This window comes from Tarenaya hassleriana, unplaced genomic scaffold (genome assembly GCF_000463585.1).
Source record: "Tarenaya hassleriana unplaced genomic scaffold, ASM46358v1 Cleome28, whole genome shotgun sequence".
NCBI lineage: Eukaryota > Viridiplantae > Streptophyta > Magnoliopsida > Brassicales > Cleomaceae > Tarenaya > Tarenaya hassleriana.
The window spans coordinates 1014721-1033400 of NW_010966021.1; the positions used below are offsets into that span (position 1 = coordinate 1014721).

Consider the following 18680-nt stretch of genomic DNA (forward strand, 5'->3'; position numbering starts at 1 on the left):
TAAACATTACCGAGTGTATCCAAATTTAAGAACTGTATAAACTTCAGCTAATTAACTTTGAAACACAATCACAAGTTGGAAGCTTCATATATCTACAGACACTACGACATTACATTACGTGAAGCAACTACTTCAACCCTTCATGTTCTGTTGGTTGGGTGCGTCCTTTTTTGTGGAATGACCGGACCAAGCAGATGAACTATTGACGTTAATCAAGGCCCGAGAGCGGAGAGGATCTTCTCGACACACTCAAATGCTCGGGAAAATCTGTCGGGAACTGCTCAAACATTCCAAAAAGTGGGCCCGATGTCTCGTCCTCTGAACCATCCTGACTCATTCCGCACTCCATATCGCCTCAGATTCTGCTCAAACGAGGGATCAACCCCCAGCCTCCGGTCCAACTCGGCCGGTGTGAATCATATTCTAAGAATCCTTGTCAGCTTGTAAACCTGGAAAATATGAGAGGAAATTTCAGTTCATATCCAAGATATTTCCGAGCTGTGTTAGTTCGTTTGAGCATTACGACATCACGGGCAGGCGAGTTTTATTTCGCAAATGGCGAGGAGGGGTGTCCTACTAGAAACAAGCTTTACCATTTCGGGATATCAAGACTTAGTAGCTATGCATCAATCAGAAACCATGGGTTATTGTAGATTAGCTGAAACTGGAACAATTCCCTTTCCATTCACATTGCATCATTTTCAGTTTTTTCATTGAATCAATTCATTCTTTCTTTTTTTTTTTTTAAGGAAAAATGACATTTTCGTAAAATGTGACTTTTTTCCTACACGAACTTTTAATTTGACAAAAACCTATACCAAATTATCAAATGTCCCAAATCAATACACGAACTACCCAATTTTACTACAATTTCCTACACAATCCGAAACGGTGTTAAGTATCCGTTAACAGCTGACGTGGGAGATCACGTGGCACGCCACGTAGAAATTTTTTGTCACATCAACATGTCACGTCATATTAAAAAAAAACAAAATACATATATATATATATATATATATATATATACAAACATCTATACAAATATATATACATATACATATATACAAATATATTTATATATATACATATACACATATATAAATACATATACACATATATATGTATTTATATATACATACATACATACAAAATAAAAATATACATATATATACAAATACAAATATAAACATATATACTCCTATGTATAAATATATCTATTTATACATAGGAGTATATATGTTTATATTTATATTTGTATATAGATATAAATATATATGTATATATATATATATGTATTTTTTTCTTTTTCTTTTTCTTTTTTTTTGTTTTTTAATTTGACGTGACATGCTGACGTGGCAAAAATTTTCTACGTGGCGTGCCACGTCAACTGCCACATGGCTTTCCACGTCAGCTGTTAACAGACAATTAACATCGTTTCGGATTGTGTAGGAAATTGAAGTAAAAATGGTAGTTCGTGTATCGATTTGGGACATTTGATAATTTAGTGTAGATTTTTGTTAAATTAAAAGTTCGTGTAGAAAAAAGTCACATTTTACAAAATCCGTGTAGGAAAATGTCATTTTTCCTTCTTTTTTTTTAATTCCTAGTTTTTGAATGTCATTGATATAAACTCTATGAACCAACACAAATAGGCATGAAAATGAAAATAAGAGAGAGAGCTAACCTGGGCAGTCCTGCTGGGTAGAAATACCTCCAAGCAGTTTCTCTGACCATCAACTCTGCGCATTCGTGGGCTCGTTAGAGATAATGAACAGATCCCATTTTAATCTCGAGAAAATTAGCAGCTTATAACAAGTGAAAACATGTGATAATCTTATACCTTCTGCTAATTGTTCGTTGAAGATATTGGTCCTCCTTCAGAAGTCCTTGACCACCATATTTTACTTCATCGGTGTTCAGTATCACCTGAAAACCACGAAAGTTCGCGGGTGAAACAAACGAGCAGCAACCTAATAGTAGTGTTTGCTGGCCTCTTCACGTATAAGAAATTACGGTAACGACAGTAACATTTATCTATTACTTTGCAACAAATAAAGCAATGGGTACAGGTATATAGACAAGAAAAAGGATGCGGAGTTTACACTGTATTCCCCAGCTTCGTCCACTCCAACACCATAGCTTTCATATGATTTTGAGGGGTGAAAATTAAATATAAACAGGAAAGGACCCCGTGAAAAAGATATTACCTGTAGATGAGGAAAGATTAGTTTATCTTTCACGAATGAAGCATTATGCAGTCATTGCATTTTCATTTAAAAGGGTCAGTGTCTTAAGTTTGCATATGCATCTCAGTTCATAATTCTGTAAATGTACATGGAAGTCCCGATAAATCCTTGCCCTTATGTGACAACCAAATTGTATACAAATCCATGAAAACACTAGCATGCCTATGAATCACAGAACTTAGAGAAGCCGATTTACATACATGAAAGAGTTCATACCATATTTGCATCATTCACATGGTGAATGCTTGGAAGACCTTTTGCAAGAATACATTCGCTTTCGTCCAACGCCATTAGCTCCTAAAAAGAACACCAAAGTCATCATATTTCTATGGAGTCCAATTGTGCAATGTTTCTCTAATTAAGAAAGCGAGCTCTTGTTAAGCTTGTAACAAAATTCTTCCGTACCTTAACGTTATTATGATGTAAACTAGAATAAACATGATTTTCACAATTTCAAGGCATAGAAGACAGATGCATGATTGTATATCAAGGCCACCAAGAAGGTGGATTTGCTTAAGCTGAGAGAGAATACTTGCTTCCCATGCAGGGATAAATATATATATATATATATATTTTGTAGAGAAAAATCCGTTACAATTGATAAGATTCATTTACCTCGATCATGGAACAAAGAGTTTTCAATAACCAGAAAATATATTTGCACCTACCGAAACTGAACACGTATTTATCAGTTTCCATATAATGTTGAGTAGTTTAGTGATCCTTATGGGAGAGACTATATAGTGGAAATAGAAGAAACGCTTTAGTAGAAAGTTGGTAGAGCTGAAACCTTATCAAATGAAAACAGATCATGATGCACTCCTCTTTCCATCAGTTCCCAGCGACGGTTCGCAAGTGAGAATGAGAAGTCATTGCTATGCATTGGGAACTCAACACTCTGATAAAAGAACAAAAGATCAGCAACTTGAACAAGATTTTTTGGGAGAACTGCGAGAATTTGGAGACTTACCTCAGGATGTCCAAATTCATTTCCCATGAAATTGAGGTAAGCAAGACCACCGATTGCAAATGTGATCAGTTTAATCATCTGATTTAAGCAAGAAAAAAAGAAGCTTTCATAATTTAAGGCAGACTAAACAAGGAATAATATTTAGAACTCCAGATTTCTGTTGGAATAAATCTTTCAAATGCCAAGACCAGACAAAGGAAGAGTGAGCAGATGGAGACTTAGGGAAAACAAATGATTGTTTGAGCAGGGAATCTTGTTAAGATATGTACCTTATGAAGTGAAGTTCCCCTGAGAAGCAATTCTTTCCTTCCAGAAGGATCATTGTCGGCTGCGCCAAACAGGATTTCTGCGAATGACCGCCCTCCCGATATGGACTGGAAGAAAGGTAGAATAAATAAAATGCTATATAAAGGAAAATCTTATAGTACATACCGAAAAGCCGTTGACATCTAAAACTAAGAGGGAGTGAATTACTTGGTTGTAATTTTCTGCATAGACGACCATCTTTTCTGCATACTCTCGATTGGCCATCAATGTACTTGCAATCTGCAGAACAGGCCAAGAATCAGAGACAGGAACAAGTTTTCTTTCATTCCGCTTCAAAAATGAAACTTTCAAAGTTATGACCTTGTTCATGCTCCATTCATTATCTGGTGTACTGTCCAGGAGAGACAGCCACATGTCACTTGCGGAAAGGTTGACATAATAATCAAATCCAAGTCCACCTTGAGAAACTGGCTCACATAATCCAGGGTAATATGTTGCCTAAATAGTGGAAAGAAAACTTTACTAAGTTCCATGTAATGATGAGATAGTGAAATTCAATATTACACATTCAGCATAAAACAATTAAAAAACTACAGAAAACTGACAAGAACCCTAAACCTTTTCATCCATAATTTTTATTTTGGAATTAGTAAAAATAATTCCTCAACAGCCTTATTTTTCTTGGTGTCAGGATCGGTATAAAATGACTCAAGCTAGCCAACATTGTTGAATACTGCTATATGTAAGACATGACATGCGTGCATGCACATACATTTCTATATTGTGAAAAACATGCAGACATTTCTACACATCCCTCCCAGACACATTTAAATCCAAAGATATGCCTGGACAATGTAAAATATAATATTAAAAAAGCTGCAGCAATTAACAGGGCCAATCTAAGAGGTATCATTTATCATGGACTGAGTAGTAGATTTTGAAAAATTCAAAGGGTCGCGCACACTAGAAACATAATACAGGGAATTTTTGGCTTTGTTTCACGATGGAAAGGGTCTCTGCAACTTCCTTGCTGATAGTATACTCAGTTAACACCAAACAGATACACTAACGATCTAGAACAGATGAACTGACTTAATAAAATTATGGAAGATTATAATCCCACGATATATTTGCAAGGAACTTCATGAACAATAGGATTAGAACACGCAGAAGGTCTGTACAGTTTATATTCGGTCTTTCTAGGAACAAAGATTGCATATCATAGGAGTTCCTTGTTTCCTTGTCACAAAGGTTCCGTTCTCTTTATTTCCCAAATTGTCAACCATAAAGAAAGTATCATTGCTTCCTTTCTCAGAGCTAACATCACAATTACAAAATCCATGAAGCAGTTTTTATGTCCGCAAGCAAGAGTTTCTAGGAAAAAGAAGAAAACGTTTTTGTATCATCTGAACTAAGTCTACCCTCGATACCAAAACCAAATATCTTCACAGCTTCTGTCACGAACATTCTTGTAGACTTGCTTTAGTTATATATAAATAATCACTGACAAGATATGACTATTCCTTCATATCTCCATTCTAAGAATACCTTTAAATGCAGAATATATTAGTTGAAGCAAAACTTACATCCTCAGCAATTGTTATTATATTTGGATGAAGAATATGAAGGAACTCATTGGCCAAAATGAGGTACATCAAAGCATCTCGGTCGACGTACTGATTGCAATAGCTGCAATAAAATAAACGAATTTCACCAACATGGAAATCTAAAAGGAAACAAGAAAAATATTTCTAACCAGTGACATCAGTCGATAAGAAGAAAAATGTGTCCTTTACACCAAACACGTTTTGCAAAGTTATTGAAACTGATATTGGATGAGATGAACAATAAGAGATGTCTTACTCCTCCAAATCATTGGTAAAAGAAGCAAAACCATTGTGAGTGTAAATCATTGAGGCAAGTGAATGAAATTGGAAACCATCAACCTGATACTCTGTAGCCCACCTGTGAAAACAAAATTGGAATCAAACAGATCCTACACCAAAAAACTAAAAAAAATGGTGGTATGAACCTAGCACGTTATAACAAAAAGGGTGTACGTGAGATCCAACTGAATGCATTGACCAAGGCATTATGATAAAACAAGATAACAAATTTAAAGTTTTTGCCTTTACCAGTTCAGATTTGATAGGAGAAATTGAAGAACATCAAGATCCCCATATTTGAACATGCGAGTTCCCCAGTGTTTGTGATATCCCCTTTTACCTATTGGCACCAGAAAAACAAAACATAGTGTTTCATATCACGTTTTTTATTAAGTTATTATATCTTTGGCATATAATGGCTTCTTGAAACATACAAAAGAAATTCAGTGGTAGGCAAAGACCAACAGCATACCACGATCACTAGGCACCATATAGAAAAAGCTGTGTAAATCTCAAAAGTTTAACAAAAGAGCAGGTGGTTCCCTCTGACAAATACTAAGGTGAAAAAGGACCAGAGAAAGTTGGTAAAAATGCAAAGATTTCAAAGGATAGGTGAAACTGTTCAAGTGCATGCAGTGAAGTAGAAGGTTAAAATAATTCCCAGTCCCCTGGACAATCTTAAGAGTTTTACAGAACACAAGTGAGAAAAAAATAGAGAGAAGACACAATATGGTACGATATAAATTTTAAAAAGGACACGTAAAAATGGAAGATTACCAGAATGGAAATAACAATCATTTGAACCATCAAAATGTGAGAGCCCAACCATCTGATCAGCTGCTGCATAAGAATGCACAATGTCTAGGAAGACAAGAAGTCCTAGTCCTGCCAAAAGATCAATCAACATACAGTTAGTACATGTTTCGCAGACAATGGCATACTTATTATGATCGTTCTCTGAGAGATCCACTGTGAGGGAAGAGAATATTTACCATGGGCTTCATCTACTAAATGCTTAAAATCATCAGGTGTGCCATATCGGCTACTAACAGCAAAGAAATTGGTAACCTGGAAATGGTAATGACAAAGAATGATGGAGGGTGAGGAAAGAATCAACACTTCATAATGTAATTAGCTTCATGTAACATCTTCTCTTTCTTATTAATTCTTGTCTGTTGTTCTACTCTCTATTTTCTGTTTTTTTAATCCTATTCTCTTCATGCCATCTCCATTCTCTTCTTTCGACCTATTTCTATATTTTCACAAGTAGCGATTTGGTGCCTTAGACTTCTTATTACTTTCAGAGTCTCTCGCACATGCATTGTTGTGAGCAGAATCAATTACGCTGCTCTAGACAACCAAATATAAATACGTAGACAACTCAGAAAAGTATCACTACAAGTCTACAAGAACACGGGATTGGATAAATTACAAATACAGAAAGAGAATGAGACACTTAGATGGCTCACCCTATAACCAACAGTGAAATAGTCCTTGTGCTCAGGAATTCCTATCAACTGGATTGCATTGTATCCAGCTCTTTTTACATGGGGAAGGACCTGATGTTTGAAAAATAACGAAAACACTAAGTTGTGGGCATCATACAACCCCAAGAAAGAATATAATGAATGCATTAGAAGGTACCTTCTTGGTAAATTCAGCGAAGGTAGAAATTTTTTGCTCAGACCCACTGATCCCAACGTGGCATTCATATATACGCAAGGACTTTGGAACTTTTGGTTTGGAACTTTTCCACTTGTACACAGATTCAGGAGGAGGTTCCCAGTGAATTGCATATGCTTGCTTTCCTTCACCCTCTATTTTCAGAAGGATAAACAAAAGCTTCGCATTTTTAGAGAAATCGTATATATAGAGTCATGGTGATGAAGTTGAATTTAAAGCGTAGATTTAAAGAGAAAAGGGCATATTAGTGGAGCATTGCAGACTAAAAAATATAGAACCGTGACAGGCTTCATAATTCCAAATGGGTGATATTGTTTAGTAAGATTATTATTCAAGTACTCAGACAGTTTCTGGTTAGATCTATTTCTCTATGTCAAGGGAAACAAACCCTGAAGAAATCGAATAGAATCCTTCAGGCCAAGTCCTCAAATAAGGGAAAAGCCCAACTAAATCATCACTTCCTTCTGTTTTGTCTAACAAAGGAGTGTGATCCAAATTATGATTTCTTGTGTTACTCTTTAACAATTAAAAGCTCGGATGTTACAATACCTGGTTGCACATATGTAGCCCAAGCAGGCACTCGTTCGAGTGGTCCATCAGGAGTGTTGAAATACAGTCTGTACTTGCTTCCATGTGGAACAGCTGGAATATATTTTTTTAACCAGGCTAATCTTCCTTTTCGAGTCTCTAACCAATACGGAATGGGAGCTGTTTTTCCACGAAATTTCTCCGTCCACTCTGGAGTTGTTATGACATTGAAGATATCAAATGGTTTTCCTTGATCAATCACATCACATGGAGGTAAATTACTCGGTGGATCATCTTTATGCTGCTCTTTCCATTGTTTATACCTTGTTTCTGCGTCTGCCATTTCTCCTAGCTCTTCTATTGTTTGAGGACCATTCGGGCCAAACAGTTCCTCATACAGCTTCGCAGGGACTTCAAAACGGTTATTCACAAACCGATCTTCACCCGGTTCCCAATACTCGTCATTAGCTTTCTTGAAGATTTCTTCGGCCGACATACCATTATCACCCTTATCATAGTCATCAACATAGTTATACTGCTGAAAGTACAACTCATCTGGTTTTTCACCTTCTCTTAACTTATCTTCAAGAATAATAAACCAGTATCCATAATCATCATGGCCAAAAAGACCCTCCCTTGCAGCATTTTCCGTGGGGGACCATCCATTGAATTCACCAACTATAGCACCATACCGTGCGCCTGGATTTAGCACAGGTTAGCGTTCTCAAGTAAACGCCAAAAATATAACATACTTATCAAGAACAACTGTTACAGAGTGATTTTCATGAAACAAATCTCTTTGTCTATAAGCTCTGAGACCTTAGCAAGTATGATAAAGGAAAATCATCAACAAGGGAAAGATAAAACGTAATTCAGGTGTAGATTTGAGAGCATGAGATGAAAACCTGGACCCCAGTCCATAAAATCAACCCGATGTTCCAGATGCCGATGCATCCCCAGTAACTCAAATCTACAGGTTGAAGAAGGCAACTCATCAGACTAAACCATTTGGAAATCAATCCACAAATAACTTGTAAGATGGAAAGCTTGAAAAGAAAAGACACTTGCCAAAAAGAAAATCTCATGAGAAAACAAGGCCAATGAACAAACATGTTCAAGCAAAAAATGAAGCTTCGGAATCATATTAGTCAAGAATAATAGGACTTGAGAAAAGGATCCGTACCCTGAACAGAAATCTCTGAAATTCATGTGCCGCCGGAGAATCTCATCTTTAAGGTCCTTCAGTGCTTTATATCTAGAGATTCAACAATAGGAACGTGATTATACAGAAAACATTTCGAAATGCTATTAACTAGTTTAGATATTCAAATTACGAAAATTCGTTATAGAGTGAATTCACATAAAATAATCTTCCACCATGAACAATAATAGGAACTAAGAGAACTCTTCATTGACAAGAAATGCGGAAGGGACGAAGCATTTTCTCGCTGTCTGATCAAATTTTCGTCTGGGTTTGAATTCATTTTACCTTTCTCGGAGAAATTGAGCGAAAATCCTGTCGGAAATTCCGAGTCTGGTGAGAAACCCAACTGGGTCGATCCCAGGTTCAGTTTCACTGGAGCTCATAGTCTTCTTCTTCTGTTTCTTCTGCCTCTGCTGGTTTGGCTGGTTAGCAGCGAAGCACGTGATTTTCAACTTGATTTTCCTAGGAAAATTGAGGCTAGTGTTTCGTAAGCGCCCATTGTGGGGACGAAATTGAAGGCGGAGGTTGTTTGGATGGAGAGAAGGTTTGGTCGGAGTTGAGAGGGAAATCATGTTTGATGGCGAAGAAATTCACGGAAGGTGTCAGGGTTTAGATAAGGGGGTTTTTGAGTCGACTCGGGAAGCGAACGAGTTCACTCGGGTTGCCACGTAGGGGGAGGAAGGCCGGATTTACCGTACCAATGCGGTTGAAATGTCAAAATTGCAAAAATAACCCCAAATGTCTATCTTGACTTCAAAGATGACCTTCTAGGTTTAGAGTTTTCAAAAAAAAAAACTAAAATGACAAAAAGACTAGTTTGCTCTTAAAAAATTGAATACGTGGCAACTCTTTATATAATGAAAAAAAACATTCGAAAAATTTACTCTCTCACTTTTTAAAAAAAAAATTCAAAACATATTTTTTTCTTTTTCTCTCCAAAGAGATTTCGTTGGTGATTCTAACAACAAATAATCCAATTTCCGTCTTATACTCGACATATTTCTCTACTATGACGAGATCTGACATTTCAAAGTTGAAGAATTTGAGAATGTATGGAAAGTGTTCGATAAAAATCCTCAGAAAAAATTTGGCTCTTAAAACGTCATACTGGTCATATCGGTCAGACTTTGGTCATACCGATTAGATTTTGGTCAGACGTTCACAATTTAGTCAGCCGGTCACACTTTGAGTGAATATGACTTATGTTAAGAGATTTTTTTATACATGAAATTAGATCATCAGAACGATGAAATGTATTCTTGTAATCCTTATACAACTTTTTGAATCGTTTAAACTTAATTTAGACCTTTATTTTTCGTGTAAAAAAATGGTCATACCAAACACACTCTGATAAGACGGTCAGACATTAGCCATACAGTCAGAATTTGGTCAGACGGTCAGACTTCTTAAAAATTGATGAATTTATCATTTTAAAAGTGTTAATATGATATAATAATAATAATAATCTCATATAACACATTTTTTAAATTTAAAATCGGTCAGACGGTTAGACTTTGGTCAAACTGATGATACTTTGATGAGACGATCAGACTTTGGTCATACGGTCGGACTTTGGTCATACCGATCATATTTTGATCATATCATTATACGAGTCAGACTAGTCAGACTTTTTCAAAAATGATGAATTTATAAATTTAAAAGTGTAGATCAAACATATTCTTCTTATATTGAATTTTTGGCTTATTAGAGTTTCACTTCGATTCGATTCGAAGGAACAATATCATTTAAGCTTACATTCGTCAAACTTTTCCTCTAGAACGAGATCCGACACACCAAAATTGAGGAATTTGAGAATGCATGGAAAGTGTTTGATGAAAATCCTCAAAGAAATTTTGGCTATTGAAATATCACATCGGTCAAACCGATCTGATTTTGTTTATGGTGTCAAGAACAGCGATGTCATCAACAACTCCTTCCAAAGAGACCTAAAGTAATAGCAGTGGTTATGTAACACATTGAGTACAATTGATTTATGTCGAAAGATTTTTTTTCTACGTAAAATTAGAACTCCAAAACGATGCGAAAGTAATTTTATAATCCCTATACAACTTTTCGAATCGTTTAGATTTAATTTAGGTATTTTTTCGTACCCAAATGGTCTCTCCTCTCCCATGATCAGATGGTCATACCTTGGTCAGACGGTCAGACTTGTTCGAAATTGCATAATTCATCGTTTTAAAAGTGTTAACATTGTCATAATCACATCATATCACAAATATTTCAATTCAAATCGGTCGTAGCAATATGGATTGAACATATTTTTTGTTTGTCAATATAACTCATTCCAAAGAAGACATAAAGTAATAGTAGTGTTTATGTAACACATTGAGTACAATTGGCTTATGTTGAGAGATTTTTTTTCCACGTGAAATTAGAACTTCAAAACGATGCAAAAGTATTCTTATAACCCCTATACAACTTTTCAAATCGTTTAGATTTAATTTATGACCAGTTTTGCAAGTATGACCAGTTTGACGAGTTTGAGAAGTATGACCAGTCTAACCATTCCGATACGTATGTATGACCAGTTTCCTGAATTCTCCCGTTTTGATGAATTTCACAAATTTAATGATTTCGACCAGTTTAAATAACGTGAATCATGGTATTTCTGATAAATATATCATTTTTTTATTCAACCCATATTCATATGGATCAAATATAAAGATGAGAAAACAACAAAGCAAAAATACTTACAAATACTCAAACTTAATAACGAAATTTATAAACAATACTTTCATTTATTCAGATCAGTGTTTAATCGATGAAATGTCCAAACTTAATGTTATTTTTTCACAATAAATTAGTTGAAAAAGAAATGGAGATGAAGGCTGCAAACCACAGAAGAATGGTAGTTCGACAGAGGTGGGAGAGGAGAGAGAGAGAGAGGTGGGAGAGGAGAGAGAGAAGAGAGAGGAAAAAGATTTGTAATATATATTTTTTAATTTAATAATAAATTAAAAACAAATGGTATTTTTGGAAAGATACAATTATAAGGTTATGTGATGATGTTGTGTTTTTTTTTTAAAAAAGTCATGGTCATCCCTTGAAGTCAAATCGACAATTGAGGTTATTTTTGCAATTGCCCCGGTTGAAATCGATTGGTCAATATAATTATTATAAAAACCAACCGAATAAATAAATAAAGGTATAAAAAATCACATATTTTCCGTAACTATTAACAGCATAATAAACTAAAAATTTGTTGATATGAATGCCGATGTGGCGTATTTGCACGTGTTATATTGATGCGTAATTTCGAGGGAGAGTTCAGTCAAATTAACCATGATCAATAAATCTAATTGTTCCATTTATTTATGTTCCAACAACGAACAACAAACCGTAAGAATGTTACAATTTGGTTACAGAAATTCAGATCAAATTTTATGTTACGGAGCTTCGTTTTTGGTTTCAAGCGCCTTTGATCTTCTTGGTCGCGATCTCCAAGTTTCTCCTCGTGATTTGGAGTTCTCTTGAGCAGTAATGTAATCTGTCTATCACCATTGCAAGAAACAGCAGTGCCCCTTTTTACCAAAAGACAAGATTGTCGCATTTCGGTTCAGTTATTCAAAACCGAATGGATTCATTCCTAACCGAGCAATTCATAAATGTTTTCAAACCAAATTCGATATCTGATTAGTAAACGGATAAAATTGATCATGATGAATCAAACGTCAATCAAATATAAAAATAACTGAAAATTTTAAATATTTCTTTAAAAATGAGTTTTTTTTAATCTAGAATTTAAAATGAACCCGAATGTAAACCAAATCAAATTGAATCTACTATAAAACCTTAATTGAAAAAAATTCAAACCGAAAAATAATCGAACCAAACCCTAACCGGAATCCGAAATAGCTAAGATTACCACACATAAACCAAACATCCAAACTTTTCAAGAAATGACATAGTAGTTCAAGTTTTTATCTCGATTTTTCATTCGTTTCGGGTTATTCGACGTTCATACTGTACGTTCGGGAGGTCCATATATATATGTATGTATTCCATATATATGAACATAGCTTATGAAATCAAACCATGGACCAAAATCATGAATACAATGTAGAAAACAAGAAAAGGCAAGGACGATGGTCATACATAACATACCAATGAGAAACGTTTCGAGAAGGCGGTTCGCGAACAATATCTGATCGGTCTGATTGGCGATACCACCAGACTCGGAAACCCGTCTATGAATGTGGACGGCATTGAACAAGACCGAGCCAAACAGCACAAGCACTGTGGCCGCAACTGTCTTTGTGACCAACGGCCCTCTCCCTTGCTTCAACAGATCCAACACTGTCACCAAAACCCTCCTCAACGGCGAGCCGAAACTTAGGGCAATAATCACTGCCGCCTCGGCCGTTACAACCGTAAACAGAAGCTGAAACATCTCTAACATTATTTTGTTTGGTTTCGTTTTTTTTTACACAAAATGTTGTCGGAATTTGAAGTTTTGAGGACTTGTTCATGAGGAAAAGAATAACATAGACGTGAGAATATATGGAGTGATTCTTTGCTCACTAGTAACTTCAACTTTATGATTTTTAAGTATTGATTGTTGTGAAGATTTTGTATCGGTGGTGACCCGTTTGCTTGGCCCTTGGGATGAGATAATGGGTTAGGGTTAAATATTCTGATTATGTTTTTTTAAATTGGACAGACCCCAAAAATATCGGTTTCTTGCTGTGTTTGGGATGGGTCACGTTAAATCGGACCGAGTCAACTCGTTTGATACAGCGATTTTCCGACAAGAGAATCTGAGGTGGTAGACCTCTCCCCTAAATTAAGCCATACACAAGAAGCAGTCATCTAACGTGAATCACTCAAATGCATTGTCTAAAAAAACCCATATAAAATCATTTTGTGTAAACAAAATTAAGACTCTTAGACAATAAATAAAAATATTAAATAACTTGGGGATCAGTTTTTATAATGTTTTAAAATTGTATAAATTTATTTGTTGTAATCAAATATCATAAAATGTTCGCTTGTCGTATCAACTTGGCTAACAGCAAGAGGTCCACGCATGGGGTTATACGGTAATAATGATATTTTCTATTCATTTTATTAAAATAATATAAAAGAAAAACTCATGAGCGAGGAAACAATATATTTCATGTGTGATCTTGAAAATTTAACCATGTTGTTTTCACTCTATTTTGATAATGCTTTCCATCATTTTCCATCTGTATCACCTTGACTTTGACTATATATATATATATATAGGGAACATTGATTTGGACACCACCAATAATTTTTGCTTACGTTCGAATTAAAATATTATTTTAGAAATTCAGAATACAGCTGCTTTAGATTGTATACAGAGATGGAGTATATATAATATTTAATCATAGAATTATTTGTGTGGAAAATGTCTATCGAAAATAAATGATCTTTGACTACTTCATGTCTCTCATCATTTATGATGTGATAATCCTTTAGTTTTCACATTTCTGTTTTAATTCAGTGCACAGAATCTTCATTTTTTTTCCACATATTAGATCTGGTTTTAAATAATTTGCAGAATTTAAAACTCTAAAAATATGTCCGAACCGATGAAAAGGAAATGTGATATAGAAGCTTTATCATTAGCATATAAATTTATTTTTACCATAATAAATAACGTATTAAAATTTTCAAGTGTTTTTTTTAAAAGTAAATATTAATTAGTCACTACGTTAATATTAATGGGATATGAAATATTTTAGACACTTAATAAATGAAATATACGTATTAAATGCAGCACTTTATCCATGATGAGACATTTAAACTCTATCTCGAACAACTAATTTTCATTTTCTTTTGCCAATAAAATCGAATCTGACATATTTTGTTTAAAATCTGTTTGAATATTTTTAAAATTAATCCAAAACAAATGAAAATTTGATCACAATGATTAGAAACGAATTGAATAGATGAAAGTGTTAAGATCTTCATATTATATCCGTAATCTGAGGGTTCTTCTTCGACATGTATTATATTGACTTGATTTAAAAAAAAAACCCTTGATTTGGGCAACGGCAATAATTTCGACAATGAATTTAATATCATTTTAAGAAGTACAGAAGTACCTTAGATTCTATACGGAAATAGAATCATGTTTACTTACATACAAAACATGTAATAAATATTTTTATTTACCTAATGAGAATATTTTGCAGAGGGTAGTAGGTCATAACAATGATGCTATTTTCCGAGTTGTTATATTGAAAAATTTATTAACAGATAATCAAATCATTTAAAATAATATATTTGAAAAAATAAGTATAAAAATAAACAAAACGTATACAAAATAAAGAAGATATAAATAAAATATTTTTGAATTACTACATTACATTAGTATAAAAGATCTATATATCAAAAAGTACGCTAAAATATTTATAATTATAATTCTAGAAACTTAAAAAATGAATTTAAATATAAAATATTATAACTTAAATATTTTGTTGCCTTAATCGAACTTCCATGCATGGCACGACTAGCATAACGCATATGAGACTGGCATCAACGTCGTGTCTCGCAAGTTTATTTCTTTATTTTTAAAATTTTCTTTTTCTTTTTCTTTTTTAGATTACGGTATTAAATGAACTTATCAATGCATCTCAGATCCATTCTCTTTGCACGTGTTTGGTCTTCCCTTCATTTTCACATATCATAAATTCAAACAATATTTTCGAGAATTAATTTGAACCAATGAACATTCTTTAAGAAAATATACAGTTTCAATTATTATATGAAAGTTAAAGAAATTTCTTCATTATATATATATATATATTCTATTAAATATACTATATAAGTTCATAATATCCATTGTTAGATACTTTTCTAACAAAAATATTTCAAAAGTAATGGCTGCGATATCACATTAAATATGAGAAATTTAGAATCATACTTACTCTAACAAAATTAATAATTTTCTAGTAAGTGATTTTGGAATAAATAATCTAAAAGTTTGGTAAAAGTTTTTAAAAATATAAAAGTAACCCATTCACATTTCATTTTAAATTTTGTATTTATTTGAATATTAGACTATATATTTTAAAAGTTATATATTATTATCAATTTATAGTAATCCATTTAAATATAGATTACAGTGAATTGACATGTTAAAACAGTTAATGGATTAACTTTAGATCTGATTTGATAATAAAATATAATATAAAATATAAAATTCTAGAAAAAACTATTTTAAAAAAGATGCACAATTAATAAATTTGGAAGAGTATGGATAATGGAAATTAGATGATTCTCTATTTCCATTATAATTAATCCCATGTAACTCGCGATAGTGGTACTTTTTAGAAGAATTTCAGTGCTTTACATTACCAATAAAAAGCATATATATATATACTCAACATTTATTACATCCTCGTATATGAAAAATGCAACTATTTTCTTTAACCAACTTCGTGTTTCCAAGAACTCTATATGAAAATAACCCAATTTATTATTATGAAATTCTTTACTCAAAACTCTAAATGAAAATAACCATGAAAAACAAAAGACTTTAAATTATAAAAAGATAAAAGATTATTCATTATTTTTTAATATATTTATCCTTTAAAATTTAAAACTAAAAAATCTCCATTTAAAAAAAAATCCTGAATAACTAAATCATCTTTCTTTTACATTATTCCCAATCCCACTTTTCTCACCATAATATTTCATTTTATATACCTAGAAAATTATATAAGAATAAAACCAAGATAAAATAAATCTTTTTTTTATTAAAGTTAAATACACATAATCTAAACCTATTGGTCTAAGGATTTTTTTATAACTAAATAGTGCACAATAGATTTTGGATTGCAATAAAGGATTGTGATTAAGACATTTCACACACGCACACACACACACACACACATATATATATATATATATATATATATATTTGTTATTTATAATTTTTTCTCCAACTTTGGTAGAGAAATGAAAAACATTTCAAATTAGAAATGAAAAATATATGTGGAAGATCAAATTTTGGCAATAGAAATGAAAAATTGTAGCATAGAGATGTGGGATTAGCCAATATAATGTAAACAAAAGATAATTTAGTTATTTATAATTTTGTTAAAAAGTGCATTGTTTTTTTGGGTTTGAAGAATAAATAAATTAAAAATATTGTGTATTTTTATCTTCTAACTCTGTTTGTCTATGGTCATTTTTATTTAATATATATATATATAAGAATAAATAAGTTATAGTATATAGACTTTCAAACAAAGAGCTTTTAAGTAAGAGGTTTAGTTTTAATAGGATATAAAGTTACAGATTTTTTCGGATTTGTCCTAATAATAACAACAATAACAGAGTGCCACATCACTTGACCATAAAACATGTATTGAGAAAAGCCATATTAAAATATAATTTTAATTAGAAAATATAACACATGTAAAGATTCTTGAGATTGTGCTATCAATTACATAGATATGGCAATGCGTATTTTTTTTTACTTGTAATGCATGTAGTACCAATATAATATTTTTAGTCTAAAAATAAAAATTCAATTTTAAATTTTTTTTAAAAAAAGTAAAGGAAAATATATTCTTGTATTTTTTGGTATTTATTTTACAAATTAGTTTGGCTGTCTGGGGTTTGGCTGAAGTTATATTTTGTTTGGGATATAGTTTCAAATAAATTAACGTGAATGTTCTAGATTCAATTTTTTTTTTTCGTTTAGAATATATAAATATATTTATGGTTAAATTAACATGAATGTCCATATTAAATTCACATGGTTATATTAGTTTAACGGATAATGAATTTATTCAAATACAAATTAAAATCAAAATCAAAACCAATAGAACTGGACCAAAATAAATTTTGATTATTTTTATTTCGAATGGAATTTGTTTTCTAAATATCTTTATCCACTAACAATAAAAAAAAACTAAAACTAAAATCGAAAAAAGAAAAAGAAATCGTCGGAGCGACTAAATGAATAATGAAAACTTCTTCTTTTTTTGGTCTAAACTTGCACGTCAGATTCCTTTCTTCTCATCCTTATTTAATTTCTGCATCATCAGTGGAATTGGCCCAACACTTCATAATAAATAATCTCTCTCCCTCTCTCCCTCTCCCAATCTCTCTCTCTCTCTCTCTCTCTCTCTCTCTCTCTCTCTCTTACAGCAATGGCAAAAGAATCTGTCACAGAAACACTTCTTCAGAAACAGAAGCATAAAGAAGAAGACATTGAAGCAAACAAGGTCACCGACGGTGACGGAGCCGTCACTTTAGTACTTCTCCTCTCCACCTTCACTGCTCTCTGCAGCACCTTCTCCTATGGCATTGCGGTGATTTTCTCATCTTTCTTTCAACCATTTTCTTCATCTTTTTCTCTATTTCTTTTTGGTTTTATGCCTTGATGGTCTGTTAATTACATTTTTTTTTTATAAAAACACCGAATGATTCATGGAAATCGATAGCAAAAAATGAAGAAAAAAAAACTTGCAAGAATTTTATTTAAATATAACATGTATACACACACATATATTATATGGTTCGCTTTTTTCTTGGTTTTCTCAGTTTTAATTGGAATAATCTTGGACCTTCGAGTCATTAAACACATATATAAAAATTTTAACAGTTTTTATGTTCGATAATATCCTAAAAAGTTGCTCTCTCAGTTTAATTTTACATGAATTTTTAGATTTAAACACGTATATTAAAAAATATTTTGCCCAAAAATACACTTAATACCTAGAGAATTATTATATTGAAACATGCAGAATACTTAATGATTATCAATAAGGGGTAAATTCGGAAAAATATAAAAAAAATATTTATTAAACCGAGGGAGTATTTATTTTTACTATTGCATCTCAACTTTATATCTGGTTTATATTATATTCATTTTTTTTTTATCTTTTTCCTTT

General features: G+C 32.7%; 3 protein-coding genes across 3 annotated transcripts in view; 1 reads left to right on the top strand and 2 right to left on the bottom strand.

Moving 5' to 3' along the window:
• Positions 1 to 14: 14 nt before the first annotated feature.
• On the bottom strand, positions 15 to 9385 carry LOC104817860 (1,4-alpha-glucan-branching enzyme 3, chloroplastic/amyloplastic). The gene is made up of 21 exons (XM_010547212.1): positions 9070 to 9385; positions 8764 to 8835; positions 8486 to 8550; positions 7602 to 8279; positions 7014 to 7186; positions 6839 to 6928; positions 6362 to 6437; positions 6147 to 6254; positions 5619 to 5709; positions 5347 to 5448; positions 5070 to 5172; positions 3844 to 3981; positions 3691 to 3762; positions 3486 to 3590; positions 3217 to 3294; positions 3037 to 3144; positions 2463 to 2543; positions 2103 to 2207; positions 1841 to 1926; positions 1685 to 1739; positions 15 to 449 (listed from the first exon to the last, which is right to left on the bottom strand). Exons 1-21 carry the CDS (start codon positions 9354 to 9356, stop codon positions 417 to 419), a joined length of 2706 nt encoding a protein of 901 aa, XP_010545514.1. The 5' UTR covers positions 9357 to 9385; the 3' UTR covers positions 15 to 416.
• Positions 9386 to 12095: 2710 nt separating this feature from the next.
• On the bottom strand, positions 12096 to 13241 carry LOC104817861. The gene is made up of 2 exons (XM_010547213.1): positions 12910 to 13241; positions 12096 to 12326 (listed from the first exon to the last, which is right to left on the bottom strand). Exons 1-2 carry the CDS (start codon positions 13202 to 13204, stop codon positions 12214 to 12216), a joined length of 408 nt encoding a protein of 135 aa, XP_010545515.1. The 5' UTR covers positions 13205 to 13241; the 3' UTR covers positions 12096 to 12213.
• Positions 13242 to 17869: 4628 nt separating this feature from the next.
• Positions 17870 to 18680, top strand: part of LOC104817862 (putative sugar transporter ERD6-like 13) — a 6582-nt gene continuing 5771 nt past the window's right edge. The window contains exon 1 of the mRNA XM_010547214.2: positions 17870 to 18098. Within this exon, the coding sequence (XP_010545516.1) occupies positions 17937 to 18098 (162 nt within the window). The 5' untranslated portion in view covers positions 17870 to 17936. The remainder of the gene's footprint in view (positions 18099 to 18680) is intronic.

Bases quoted from the DNA above. Each gene is read 5' to 3' on its own strand.
- LOC104817861 (XM_010547213.1), bottom strand. From the start codon at position 13,204: ATGTTAGAGATGTTTCAGCTTCTGTTTACGGTTGTAACGGCCGAGGCG. The intron at 12,327-12,909 runs GTATGTTATGTA...TTTGGTAAAAAG, and splicing joins TCTCGAAACGTTTCTCATTG to GGGCACTGCTGTTTCTTGCA.
- LOC104817860 (XM_010547212.1), bottom strand. From the start codon at position 9,356: ATGATTTCCCTCTCAACTCCGACCAAACCTTCTCTCCATCCAAACAAC. The intron at 5,710-6,146 runs GTAATCTTCCAT...TGGTGCCAATAG, and splicing joins TGATTGTTATTTCCATTCTG to GTAAAAGGGGATATCACAAA. The intron at 5,449-5,618 runs GTAAAGGCAAAA...TTGTTTTCACAG, and splicing joins CTCCTATCAAATCTGAACTG to GTGGGCTACAGAGTATCAGG.